The sequence below is a fragment of the Ochlerotatus camptorhynchus genome, unplaced genomic scaffold (genome assembly GCF_037179485.1).
Source record: "Ochlerotatus camptorhynchus isolate MF236.1 unplaced genomic scaffold, CSIRO-AGI_Acam_v1.1 ptg000159l, whole genome shotgun sequence".
NCBI lineage: Eukaryota > Metazoa > Arthropoda > Insecta > Diptera > Culicidae > Ochlerotatus > Ochlerotatus camptorhynchus.
In genome coordinates this window covers 438,565-453,737 of record NW_027040649.1, presented here as the reverse complement: position 1 = coordinate 453,737, position 15,173 = coordinate 438,565, and the positions used below count along the sequence as shown (strand labels likewise).

The following is a 15,173-nucleotide window of genomic DNA, read 5'->3' as shown; positions in this document are numbered from 1 at the left end:
CCAACGGCAACTTTAGACAAGAATTTAAAAGCATTACTTTGTGTAGACTAGACTTTCTATTTTGCGAACCAGTGAAGTAAGTCCGTGGAATCGTTATCGTTTCAAAATGTCATGTTTTTTTCACTTACACTCCTAACCACGCCCCGGTATAGTTTGTATCCCTGTACAACTCGGTATCATGTTGAATGTGAGCAAGTTCCCCCCCGCATCTGTCCCTTTTGTGCCTACGGTTCACTTTTTATCTGTAATTGGACATCAAGTTTGCATCCATACTCAGTTCGTTCGTTGCATTACTGAATCCGTTATCTCTGTGTATCTCGTCTGCACACGTGTAGCAGCAACTTGATTTGTACATGTGCCTCACAATATGGCAAATCGCATTTCCTAGTAATAATGGGTGTAAAATGTCACTCCTTTCTATATATATACTGATGTCCACGTGTGTTTTGCAACCTTTGAAGCGTAGAGTTCACTCTCGAGTAATACCATTCATTGGAGAAATCGGGCATTGTCAGGTGCATATAATTTTGGATCCTACTATTTTTGAAAATGTGAAATGTCTTATCAATTCTTCGCTGTACACAGCATAAATATTTGCGATTTTTTGACAAAACTCAGGTAATCATGACAGATCCTGACGCAGTAGGTCTCTTTTTCTCATGCGCGTTGTTTTCAAAGATCAAAATATCATGAATCACGCAATAAAGACAAGAAAATTAACTCTCCGCAGAATCGTTTCATTTCGAGCAATATCATTTTCGTGTAAGTCATTGTGTTTCTTGTTATCGAGTCACTATAAACATTCTTCCTGTCAAACATTACTTGACTACGGGTTGTTTCGTTTGTCAAGCGCATCAGTTCATTTCATTTGAAGCAAAGACTTGTTTCAATTGACGCAATGAATGACTCGAAAACTGCTTTCTTCGTTTTTTCCACTTTCACTTCAATTCGGTTTGTCACGCGTCGCGTCTTCAGGCATCACAATATAGTATCCGGATAGTATCCGCACAATATCGGTTGCCGAAAGGAATGGCATCCGGATTATATGTAGTAATAAAATTTTATTTTATATTAAAAGAAAATTAAATTAACGTGGCCATTCTTTAGTCCAAGATGGCGGCCATCGAGCTCAGGAAAATTCTCGAATACACTACGGTATCGGCACAGACAAACATACATAACACATTGAATATGTATCACTGTAAAACATCGTCGCTAAAACATTACCACCATCTGTTGGATACACTGTGGTGGGTAGTACGCTGAACAGATGGCGGTAGTGTGTAAACGTCAAACGCAAGGGAATTGACTATGCGCGCCACAGGTGGCGGTACTACCAACTACGATACTTTTAAATTGACCGTTAAATGCTTGTTCGATGAACAACTTGCGAGAGTTATGTCTGTTTGTCTGTGGTATCGGTATTTTCGGAACGGGGACGACGCGTAATGCCGAAAATCGATACCCGACACCATTTTGTAATCCAAGATGTTGGCCATCGGGTTTCAGAGAAGTGTCAAATACCCTAAGATATAGGTATTTTTGGAACGGGGACGGCGCGCAGACGCCAAAAATCGATATTCGACGCCATTTTTGAATCCAAGATGGCGGCCATTTGGCTACAGAAAAAGTGTCAAAAACACTAATGCTTTTCAGAAAGGAGACGGTGAAGCTGAAAATCAATATAAATATAACGCCATTTGTAGGGTATTTAACACTTCTTCTGACATCGGAAGCCACCATCTTGAATTTCAAGATAGCGTTGGACATCGATTTCCAGCCTCTAGATGTCACCCCGATTCCAAAAATATTCACATTGATCGGTATTTGACAGTATTTCACACTTTTTCTGAACCAATCCCTCCATGTTAAATTTTGAAATGGCGTCCAACATTGGTTTCTGGCCACTACACGGTACTGGGATATCGAACATACCCACATTAATTGATATGTGACAGTATTTTCCACTTTTTCTTAAACTGGAAGTCGTCATTTTGGATTTCAAAATGACGTCGAATATCACTTTTCAGCCTGTAGACGTCAATACCCACTTTTCACAATGTTCGACTTTTTCTGAAATCGGAAGCCGCAAGCTTGGATTTCAAAATGACGTAGGATATCGATTTTTAGCCTCCAGACGTCAACCCGATTAAAAAATACCCATATTGATGGGTATTTCACAGTATTTCCCACTTTTTTTTCTGAAATTGGAAGCCGCCATCTTGGATTTCAACATGCCGACGGATATCGATTTTTATTCTCTAGACGTCATCCCAATTCCAAAAATACCCATATTGATGGGTATTTGAAAGTATTTTCCGCATTTTCTCGAACCAGAAGCCACCATCTTGGAATTCAAAATGGCGTCGCATATCTATTTTCAATCCCTAGATGACATGCCGATTCCAAAAATACCTTTATTGATTTTCTGAAATCGGAAGCCACCATCTTGGCTTTCAAAATGGCACCGGAATCAAATTTTCATTCTCTAGACAGCATACCGGTTCCAAAAATACCCATATTGATGGGTAAACAAACCACCCGACAATGATAAATTCGACATCCACGTGCGCAGATCTTTTGCGCATGCGCTTGAATGAACCGAGTGAACAATCAACAGAAAATCAAGTCAGAAAAACAGCGCTAATTTGGATCGAATAGCTTCGCTTCAATGCGAAAGTAAGCTCATTTGACAATGGAAGACGAAATAAACAAGAGTCAAGCCAAAAAAACAGCATGAAAACTGATCGAAAGTGATTCTGTTGATTTTGAAGGGGAAGAGAAGATAGAATGACTTTCAATTGAAAGTGATGGTTGACAGCTTCGTCGTCGCTTGACGATTTTCAATTGAAAGTGACTTTGTTGGGCCCTGGTCATGATTACCTGAGATTTGTCAATCATGTAAATATTTACACGTCGTGTATTGAAGAATTACACTTTTGAATGCTGGTTAAGTGTGGAACAAATATTGTGTATGTTGAACGTGTCTCAAATTTGGGTTGCTGAGATGATCTCTAAGAGCACATGCACCAATGCGTTGTTATTCGGGCGGCTAGTTTGACAACTTTAGCCATTGCTATTTGAGTTAGCAACTTGTTTACGCACCGGTCGTTGCTATGCCGATTGAAAGAATGAAAGAATATGAATCTGGAGCCAGCTTGCGCACACTGGTGGCTACGAAACTCTGCTCTGGGCGATCAGGAACATCCATAAAAGTGGTCAATTCGTAAAAATGATCCCTCAGCAAAACCGATATTCGAACCTGACCGAAAAAACCCTATGATAATCGTTTTGTCTTTATTGATTATTCGGTGCTGGGTCATTAAGCCAAAGGACGTTAGGCTGATGTTTTCGCAGGGGTTTTCGCTGCGAATCAAGTTAGATAGACTAAGTATTGTTAGTTTGATTCGATTCATGGTGCAGAAAATATTTACAGATTTTCGAAATGTGACACGTCACAATCCACGAACTTATTGGGGACATTGGAGTAAACAAAGGATTCATTCTTAGCAACGATTAGCAGAAACGGGTATGCTCGACGGTGATGCCATTTCATATTATATGGCTTGTATTCTGCCAAACAGTGTGCCATGCTGTGTTTCGGCACAGTGTGCCGAGTTGATTACCCCTTGGAAGATGCTAAACATTTTCCAACAAATGCCCATATCATTAACTCAAGAATTATCGTTGATTTCTGCTCAGAATTATAATGACGATCTTGAAACCTAACAAAAAACTCTTCCCGTAATACGATGAAGTTCTCTTGAAACTATCATAAGAATTTCCATGGAATCCTTCTTTGAACTCTAGTCAAAACTCTCATCAGAAATCCTTCGAAATTCTCTTCAGTAATCCTTCGGCATTCTTTTCAGACATCCCTTGGAATTCTACTCAGAAATCACTCGGAATTTATTTCAAATCTTCCTAAAAAATAATTTTTAAATTTCCTCCAATCTATTTTGAATAAACCTCATGTTTCTTAAAATACGATTTCTTTGATATTTTTCTAATAATTTACTTGAATTCCGTTCCTTTAAATCATGTTTATAATCTATAATCTTTGAATGCTCATAAGAATTCTCTGGGAGTTCTGCTCATCAAAATCACCTAGGAACTTTTCTTGAATTTCTCCTCACAACTCCCTGAGGACTGAATCTCAGAATTATGTTGGAATTATGGTCAGAACTCCTTACAATTTTTCCAAGAATTCGATAGGAATTCCATAGGTATTCGCGTCAAAATTCTATGGAATATTCGTTCTCTTTGAAAAGTTCTTGAAAAGCTCCATAATTTACTACAAAATTCCCTTGGAGTTTTCCTCAGAAATCTCTTGGTATGTCCTTTAGAAATTAGATAGTTTTCTCCCATTTTTTTTAGATTTCACCTCAAAATTTCATGGGAATTTTCCTCAGAATTCCGTTCAAATTCTCCTCATAATAGCCTTAAGAGAATCTCTTGAAGTTTTTTTTTAAATCTCTTTGGATAGCTAAACTCTCCTTAGAATTCCCCTGGAAATACAGTCAAGATTCCTATAGTACGGATTCGTTCTGGCCGGATTCCTATAGTACGGTTGCCACTGGATTCCTATAGTACGGTCGATCCGGCATTAACGAATACACGTAGCATATGGGATTTGAGCTAATTGGGACCAAACACTGATTATACGGCAATTTGAAGAGATAACTTCCTGATGTCTTTGAAGAAGTTGTTAAGCAGATAGTTGGTCACCTTTTGGGAATAGTCAGTTCCTGGTAAGTCACAAGACTGGTCCTGTGGAAGATCCGGAACATCCGTGAAAGTTGTCATTTTATGAAACTGATCCTAGAGCTCCGCAGTTTTTTTTTTCTAAACCACTCAAAGACATCTTATCAGAATGAATTTGGAGTTGTGACTAGAATATGGACTCTGGAGAATACGGGATGGTCCACCGGAAGATCCAGAACATCCGTAAAAGTGGGCAATTCATGAAACCGATCCTAGAACTCCGTGGTTTATCACAATGAATTAAGATTTGTGACCAGGAAATGGACCCTGGGGGCTATGCGATGGTTCTCTGGAAGATCCGCAACATCCGTAAAAGTGGTTAATTAATGAAAACGATCATAGAACACCGCAGGTTTGTCGAAACTACTCATAGACATCTTATCAGAATGAATTCGGAATTGTGACCGGAATGTGAATTCTGGGGACTACGGGATAGTCCTCCGGAACATCCATAAACTTGGTCAATTCCTGAAACTGATCCTAGAGCCCCGCGGTTTTTTTCAAAAGCACTCACAGACGTCTTTCCTTATGATTTCAGAGTTTTGATAGAATTATGGACCCAGGGGATCACAGAATGGACCTCTGAAAAATCTAAAATACCAACATGAAGCTTTAGTGTGATGATTTATTAGCTAGATAATGATCTTTAGAAGAGGGTAGGTGGATAGTTCCGTTAGAGTACGGCAGTATGAAAATTGAATAGAAGTTGAAAATGAGCGAAGGGCCATTAATGCGACAGTTTTATTAAGATAGACGCACATTTTTGCCTAACCCGTACGATGTACGCGGTGACTTGAAGTATGTCTCCAAGTCCACAGGCAAAAATGTACGTCCCTCTTATTGCTCATAAACTGACTGCGGCTGTGGAATAGTTCTAGCGACGTTTTCATCACTACCTAAAGCCCCACGTTGCGAGAGCATTTCCAGTCGATGGTGTGTTATAATGCAGTTCTTCTTTACCCAACTATTGTGTTGCTCCTCTCGTCATGACCAACGTGATCATCTCAGAGAGAAAGCAGTAGGGTGGTTGTTGCGGGCTGTACCATCATCAGCATTGTTGACGGCTACTCCCGCCTTGAGTTGTTACATTCAAAGTGTTTTTTATGTTACTTCATACGCGAAGTTAACGATTTTCAGAGTTGGTTGGAAATGCTAACATGAAGCTTTAGTGTGATGATCCACTAAAGCTTCATGTTAGCATTTCCAACCAACTCTGAAAATCGTTAACTTCGCGTGTAACATAAAAACACTTTGAATCTAAAATACCCTTAAAATTGGTAAATTCATTAAACTGACTCTAGATCTTAGCGATAGCAGTGCCGGTGGTGTAGTGGTAAGCATGATTGCCTCTCACGCCAGCAGGTCTGGGTCGCCTTCCTAGGAAGTAAAGCCGTTGGTCTCCGGTTCATGAGTTGATGAGTCGATAGGTCCAGGACAGGCACGTAGCCATGGGGGGAGCTATGGGGCTGAAGCCCCCTCCCCAAATTATTATAATCATGTGAAAAAAAATCTGACCCAAGATAATGGATATCTGTTACTTGTACTGTACAGGTAATAGATATCTATTACCTGGATAAGGTTTTTTTATTTTTCATGTTATATTAAAATAATTTATGGACAAGGCTTCAGGCCTATAGCCCCCTCTGGCAATGGGACTCGGGCTGTACCTATATAGTGTGCATGAACAATTTATGTTTGCAGCGATTCTGTTAAAGATCATGGGACCATCGAGTTTTTATGAAAGATCAGCCTCGTTTCACTTCCGTAGGAACTAGGGTGTAGACCCAATTTGTAGCCTTCTTAACACAATCCACACTGTACCCCTCTTTTTCAAGCAAAATTTCATACAAAATAGAATGTTTCTACAACAAATGACTTCTTAATTTATTTACCTTTCCATATGTACCATTGGATTTAATAAAGAGTCACACATTGTGTCTATTTAGATTTTAACTCTTTAATTGTTCAAAATTCAAAATAAAATACTTTTCGTTTTAACCCAGGGGCTCAAGCCACCTAGTAACTTATCTACTGTAATTTTTATGATATAAATCTAAGTGATTTTACATTGTTCCTGCCTTGGAAATTCAGTATTTTAAACAGGTCTTCTAAATCTGCATGTCAGTATAACAATTCACATCAAAACTAAAAACTAAAACTATATCTTATCTATGTATAAAGGGAATTATTCGTTGCAATTAAAGATTGCAACGATTTTTCCCTAAAATTATTAATTATTTTGTTGGACATTTCTAGATAGAGCTGGAATTAGAGCATAACAGCTTTTGTAAACAATGGCTTCTCTCGATGATTTCTCGAAAAACATGGCTCTTCCTGGCAAATCAACATTATCATCGAATAGGTTAAGACTTCCCCTACCCGATGGATATGTTGATTTGTGTAGGGGTGCCTTGAGTTGCTAGAAATCGACGAGAGAATTCATTGTTTATAAAAGCTGTTACGCCCTAATTCCAGCTCTATCTAGATTTGTTCTAAGGTCTCAACATCAGGGTTGCGACCTATCACAATCACGATCGCCAAACAGTTGATGGTACTAACGCTTTGTACATTCCTGTCAATGTGCTCGTCGAAGCTCTCTCCATGACTATCCATCAAGTTGACGAAAGAAGTAAAAAGCAACTAATGAACGTCGTTTTCTGTTGTGATCCATCGCCGATCTGGTCATTCCCGACAATCACGACACTGATATGTGCTCGTTTTGAAGCAGTTGCTGCTTTACTTGCTTATTTGAGTGTGTTGGTGAGTGAGCCCAACAGCTTCCTTTCTCGTTTTGCTTGCTTTGTTTGTAACTCACACAGTCGCACCTGCCGAGACGAACTTGGAATGCGTAGGCATTGTTTTCATTTTCTTCTGTCGCTTCGCTTTTTCTCATCATCGTACTGCAGAATTCTTCACTGTTTTCGTTGTGCTTTTCATCATCAACAGCGAGTGCATCGTTTTGCTTGTGAGCAGCGACCATCACTGGTGATTATTGTTTGCCATGGCTCTACCTCTCACTGCGTGACAAAACGATCTGTCAGCGATAGTCGGTTGATGCGAAGACGAGTGTCACGTGAGTGTCATGATATTTTGCATCACTGGCTGGTTGCAGGTAAAGGTGGAATACGAGCTCTGGTGCCGGACATCCATAAATATTAACAAGAATTTTGAGGCATTTGGCCTGCTTGATAAATGAGACTCGACGTATTTTCCAACAATCAATGTTTTGTTGAAGATTTTGGTGACACTACCGGTCACTACAGCCAGTGTGGAAAGATCTTTCTCCACACTGAAACGAATTAAAACTAATGGGAAACCAGCGACTTTCGGGCTTGGCTATAATATCAATTAACTGGTTAGAGTAAAGCTAGAAGATTACTTTTGTAATAACCAGGTATAATGTAAAGGATATGGCTCTACGTTGTGTTTAATTTGTTGCTCAGATTTTTGGACAGCAGTTTGGAGATCGGCAACTGATTCAAATGAAGTAAAAGAATACATTTCTCATTCACTATTTATTACCTCCTTCAGGCAGCACTCTGATCGGAAGTCAAATTCAAACTTAATCTAATTGCATTAAATATTTGCACTTATATAGCTAACTGGAACAATACAAAATATCACAGAATAACGATCAATTCAAAAACAAAACAAAAATACAAGCTAAAACAAAAACTTAAAAGTATACAGAATGATGAAGGCAACAATATTCGCTGTTCGTGTTTCATGTGGATCACATTGCTACCACTGCATCGAGGGATGTTTGTTTTTACGGCCTTCATAAATTTAAATGAATTAGGATCCGGTGCCGGTGATTTTAAGATTCAACACCATTAAAATCTTAAAATAATTATGTTTAAAAAATATGTAACATATTTTTGTCTTTCTTAACAGCATGCAAATCTTGATCATCATTACCAACAGAAAACAAATAAAACTACAAATATTTTCTTGAATTTCATACATTTGTTTTACTTTTCTCATAACTGCGTATTAAAGAGATTGAAAAATTATTATTTTACATTCTGATGGTTCATTAAAAATTCCGATCAAAGATTAAAACGAATTAAAAAAAAAAAAAAAAAAATATGACACAAGATTTTGACCGATTTTGGTTAAGGTAAAAAAAAACAGTGTATCATTCGATGTTTAGTTATGCGCACATTTTATAAATCATTGAAGTTTTTATGTCATAAAATTAGCTCCCCCCGAAACCAAATGCTGGCTACGGGCCTGCCAGGAGTGTCAGTTTCATGAAATGACCACATTTACGGATGTTCCGGGTCTTCCTGGGGACCAAACTTGTGAATTTCTGGATGCAAAGTTTATCCAAAAGGTGGTCATCTATCTTGTTAATAACTTTTCAGAAGACACCAGGACACTCTTCAAATTACCCTACAATAAGAGTTTGTCCCCAATTAGCTCTAACACCATATGGTACGTGTATTCGTTAATACCGGTTCCTATAGTGTGGTCCCTATTAACCATACTATAGGAATCTTGACCACTTTTACGGATGTTCCGGAGCTTCCAGTGGACCATCCCGTGGTCCCCTGGGTGCATATTCTAGTCACAACTCCAAATGCATTCTGATAAGACGTCTAGGAGTGATTTCCAAAAATCTGCGGAGATCTAGGATCAGTTTCATGAATTTACCACTTTCAGGGATGTTTCGGATCTTCCGGTGGACCATACCGTGGTCTTCAGTGTCCATATTCCGGTCACAACTTCAAATTCAGTCTGATAAGACGTCTAGGAGTGGTTTCGAAAAATCCGCTGAGCTCCTGGATCAGATTCATGAAATTACTACTTTTACGAATGTTCCGGATCTTCCGGTGGACCATCCCGTGGTCCTCTGGGTCCATATTCAGGTCACAACTCCAAATTTATTCTGATAAGACGTCTATGAGTGGTTTCGAAAAAAAAAACCGCGGAGCTCTAGGATCAGTTTCATGAATTGACCACATTTACGGATTTTCCGAGTCTTCCGGAGGATCAGATTCGTGACTCTCCGGATGCTAAATGTTCCCAAAAGGTGGCAAATTTTCTGTTTAATAACTTTTTAGAAGACACCAGCTAGTTATCTCTTCAAATTACCCTACAATAAGCGTTTGTCCCCAATTACATAGCTCTAATCCCATATGCTACGTGTATTCGTTAATTCCGGTTCCCTATTAACCGTACTATAGGAATCTTGACTGTATGCTCAAAATTTCCTGTGAATTCTCCTTTTTAATTAACTGATTGAAATACAATTTTTTCTAAGACATGGCGCTGTATCCTTGGTAGTCATCATTTTAAATCAGTATGCATTAGCAATGAAATAGTGTGATAGACCATAATACGGTCATGAACAATAGTGCATCTAGCGACATCTGTTGCAAACATGTTCGAACTGAGTTTAAATTTTATTCCAACAGGTGGAGCTAGCGTAGCAACACTAGCGCTCTGGGTGGCAAAAAAAGTGCAGAAACGACTTCCAGCGTTCAATTGGAATTCCCAAAACATTCTTAAGGACTCTCTTCTCTTCAAACTAGCAAACTAGAAATTCTGCAAAGATATTATGTGATCTATTTTCAGAAGTAGATTCCTTCGGAATTATTATCGATATTTCCGTGGACCTCTTCGATAATTGATTGACATTAAAGTGATTTTCATTTGTAATTGATCATTAGAGATAGTGTAAGCACAGACAAACAGACGTAACTCTTCATTGTGTATCTTCGTTCACGAATTTAACGGTTGATTTGAATATTATCAGTTCCGCGAACTACTCGCCGCAGCGCTGGCATCGGATCACTTTGACGTTTCTATACATTCTATAGAACGTTTATGCAATATTGTTAACGAGTCAGCGAGCAAGCTTGTTTTCCACGAGAAGCCCGATAGATGTCGTTACTGAGGTCCTATGTTTTGAGATACTATGTTTTCAAGAAAAACTTTTACAAAGAGTTACGTCTGTTTGTCTGTGGTGTAAGGGTTGTAGAAATAATATGTTGGACTCCCCGGAAAACCGGGAATTATTTTTTTAATCCAATGGCCCCCCTATCAATTTAAGGATAATTCCGATTGAAGTTTCGGTAGCATTTAGAGGAGAACTCCAAGATAGTTCTGTGCTTAATTTTAAGACCATTCGGAGGTGCATGACATGGAAATTCTTAGGAAAATTCAAGCGTATTAAAAACTACAAGGGACAGGGTTGTACGCAATGGTGAAGTAGGACTTCGTGGTTTTATATAATAAATCTTATTTGTTAACTGCAGCAGGAGATTGTGTTTTGTGTAGGAATAGGAATTTAAGCGGGGTTCTCTCTGTTTATACTCTTCAGTATGACGCGCATGACATAGATGGCCCACAGCAGCTCACGAAAAGCTACTGATTCCGATCAAGCGGTGCGGCTTCTTCATCCTTCTATGGATGCTCATGTAGGCTGCAGCTCGCTGCTTACAGGCAGCTTTTCGTTGTTTACTGGAGAACTCCACCACTCACCACGCGGTGATAGAATAAGCATCGTTTGGTGAGACCGAATGGAATTCATATTTGAAATCTGTGTTAGGGAAATCGCTTTTCGCAGGCAATCGGTGATACTTTTAACTATCATAGCAACAGTTGCAACATCCGTGCAATTTTCAATAGTGACATTTGGAAAAATTATTAAGTCTTAAATTTAACAGATTCGTAGAAATATATCTGATCGATTGGCGATAAAATGATTGAAATTGGTCCAGGGGCAGCTGAGTTATTAACGTTCAAAATCTTTCATAATTCTGTTACATGTTCCATTTTTGAATTTCACAAAGTGTACCGCCATATAGAAATCACAGACGTCAACAAACTGTACGGAAGCTTCAGTGAATTCGTTTAAGATCCAAGCGCGAATGTCATGTAGTTGTTGGAGTGTTTTGCAGAAAATTTCTCAACAGTTATTAGAAATGTTCAAAGGACTCCCAAAAATAATCTCAAAATTATTTTAGAATAATTCTAAAAAGAACTCTGAGGTGGGAAACGATTTTCAAGGATCTGCTTGAGGGCAATAAAATAAAATCCCAAAATGTTTTGAGCGAATTTTCATAGATGAAGTCTTCAATTCGATCGCAGAACCAAATTTAAGATCCTTAGTGATGGCTCATTTAACCTAGTGATTTCTTCGACTCAATACCATTTGGTGTTATGCTGTGTATTTTGCACAACAGGGAAAATTTCTGAAATTCCAAAAAGACCGGGAAATAATTGGGAAATTATTAATCGGGATTTGCTGGTTACCATGTGAATCAGTCAAATCAGTTCAAATCTTGGCCATAACTTAGGCATTGAAAACATAAACAATCGGTCTTGTTTTGATAATTCCTTGCAGTCTCAAATAGTAGGATCCAATTGAATTGTAAAATTTTATCGTATCAAAATCAAACACGCTATTTATGTTTAAATCTCCCAACTCGACCAGTAATCCAGCAGTTACCATCAACAACAATCGTTACCCTCGAAATCAAAACCCTCGATCACTCCATGCATCTCATTTTTTTTTTTCAAAATTAAAACATTCCACGCACCTAACCAACCACCATTGTCCTCTCTGCACGTTTTACGCTCCTTTCCAGTCAAAAGACCACTACCACGATCTACCGACTCGCCCATCCCTACCGCATGTGCTCTTATGAAAAAACTCATCGAGCAAGACTTTACCCTCGTCGATACCCCATCTACCCCATCAAAAGCAACCCCCTCTCAGGAAATCAATCCCTACAACATACGATGGAACGTGGCGCCGGAACCTACCAGGGAATCACCGCAACCAACCAACCAAGTCCAACGCGGGAAGGTAAAGGCATTGACCCAGTTCTACGACTCGCTGCGCGATAGCAACAACAACTGCGTGGAATCCGGCGATTTGACACAACGAAAACAACACTCCTCGTCTACTCCGAATCTCTCGGAAAAGGCTGACAAACTGTCGTCGCTGGAGGAGCAGCAAATCGTCAACCAGCTGAAACAGTGGAGTGAATTCGGATCGAAGAGCGATGATTTGAACAAGTGCAATTTACACCGCAGCCAATCCTGTGAAGATTCCCTACATAAACTGTCCAGCGAAGATTACGGCAAGTGTCAATACCTCGATCAGGTGTACGAACAGCTCGATGGGAAGAAAACACCCATTTCCCGAAGCGAAATCAATCTGAACGAATATCACGCCGTCGATTACAGCTGGAACAATCAGCCACCAGATGGATTCATTCTGAAAAAAGTCAAACTGTGTAGGAAAAATTGCACCAACGTGGAAAACAATCGCATCAAGCTGAGCCTAACCTACTACCCGGCTCGAAGCTGTCCGAATCTCGCACCGCCAGGACCGTCCCGATTCGGAACCAGCAGACCCTTCAGCCCGACAACGTGTCACTCATCGAGCAAGCCATCGCTGCGTCAGCTGAAGAAGCAGCAGAGTTTGATTAAAATTCTAAAATCCATCAACCGGAAGTACTCACCACCACCAACATCGACGGCGACGGATGACAGCGGAAACGACCCCAAGCCATCGGAAAGTTGACACCATTCCGTCCGAAGCAATAGTACGCGAGTTCGTTTGTTCAATTCAATTTCCTGCCAACCGCACAACATATGCTGCCGACACGTGTTATTTTGTAAATTCGATCAGCATATTTGCCGCTTGTCAAGTTGTGTTTGCCTAGAATTTTAATCATGTTGATTTACGCTTCTTTGGTGCAGTTTTGGGTGCAGTAGGAACAGATGAGCCGAAATGGCTGTGGGTGGGGATATAAATACTACTTTGCAAACACTACCAGTGGGAGACTGGAGAGTAGTCACAGGCAACAATCTGGAAGTGGGTAGAACCATAATTAAGCAGTCGACTGCAGTTGTAAATAATTTACTGGTTCTACCAACCGTACAATTTGTTATGCTACAGACACGGTCATAAACCAACAATACATTGTAGTGTTAGACAAGTCACAAGTTGAACCTTACTGCACTCGCGTGCTTCATTCACTTAAATCGCACCTGTGAAGTCGGGCACTCAATCACCGTTCCTATTCCGCCGAAATGTGCGGTGACGGTGTAGGTGACTCTTGGATCACAGACAAACAGACGTAACGGTTCATTCTGGATCATCGTTCGCGCATTTAACGATCGCAAACTACTCACCTGGCATCGGATCACTTTGATTTTCGTCTGTCTATCTTGCATGCAACATTGTCGTAATTGCGAGCTAACTTGTTTTCCGCGAGGTGTCGTTGCTGAGGTCCTATTTATTGAGGTACAATGTTTTCAAGAAAAACTTATTCAGAGTGCTACGTCTGTTTGTCTGTGTTCGAACCTTGGCAATTTCACATTTATTTAGATTCCCGTGTCACAGCTTTCGGCTGGCAAAGCGCCCTTGCACTGACATAGATTTAGATCAATAAATGCAGTATTGCTATCAGCACTGATAGTGTCACAACGGAGATGTTCCTGTTACATGCTTTCGTTCGTTCGTCGTCCGGATTGTTGGAGTTCGTAAACAGATTGCACCGTTATCTTTTGTAGCGATCGTACAGGTGTTCCCGTAAAAAGTTGGTAGTTTTAGAAGCGTTTCCAGTCACATAGTAGTTAGACAAAGTTGTTCACCCTGTTGATGCATGCGTTAATCCAAAGTAAAACCAAAAACCTAATTAGTTTGATGTTCGATGCAACCGTTTTGTTCCTTGAAGTTATTTTCTTCGGTGTGGAAGTTGTTCGGCATGACTCATCATAATCTCAAAATGGTAATCTCTTTTTCCAAAAAAAAAACTCACAAACATGACTCGGAACACCCAGGTGGCAGACGAATGTCCGAACGAGACATGACACGCATAGGCACCAGCGATCCCACTAAACCACCCATACCTTCACCCTCCGGACAGCAACTTCCCAACAGCAAATCGGTTCCGGCCCTGCACCACGTTGGCAATATTGGTAAGAGAACTAGTTTGTCCCATTTCAGAAACAGAGAGAGAGAAAGAGACAGAGCTCCGTATATTCGTCCGTGCAGATGAGATCTTGTTTACGATTGTGTATGTGCATTTCCATCATCTTGTTGTTTGTCCGAAAATTTAGATTTAAGAACAAAGCACAGTCATCACCAGCACGTTTGATTTTTCATGCTATTGTTTTACATAAACCTTCAAGCAAACTAATTGTACAAATGAAATTGCACCACGCTCAAACATTTCCCCGAATTTGTTCATTTAAAAAAGTAACGGAAGATTTATGGAGATTGCAGAAACTAAACAAATGAAATCTTCTAGGTTCTACGGCCAGCAAATCCCGTAGCATTCACAACCTGGCGGGAGGAGCAAGTCAAGACCAGGGATTCTATCAAAATCTCAGTGTCTATCGTGCGCAAAATCAGAGTCACCCCAATCTGGGAGAAAGGTAGG

At 39.8% G+C, this 15,173-nt stretch overlaps 1 protein-coding gene across 7 annotated transcripts in view; it reads left to right on the top strand.

Annotated features, from left to right (window-relative positions):
* cno (canoe) overlaps nt 1-15,173 on the top strand; it is a 360,255-nt gene that overhangs the window by 324,798 nt on the left and 20,284 nt on the right. For 6 of the 7 annotated variants that reach the window (XM_065222197.1, XM_065222198.1, XM_065222196.1 and 3 more), the window contains 2 exons: nt 14,572-14,709; nt 15,042-15,168. In XM_065222197.1, the coding sequence (XP_065078269.1) occupies nt 14,572-14,709; nt 15,042-15,168 (265 nt within the window). The remainder of the gene's footprint in view (nt 1-14,571; nt 14,710-15,041; nt 15,169-15,173) is intronic. The other variant, XM_065222199.1, reaches the window with a different exon arrangement.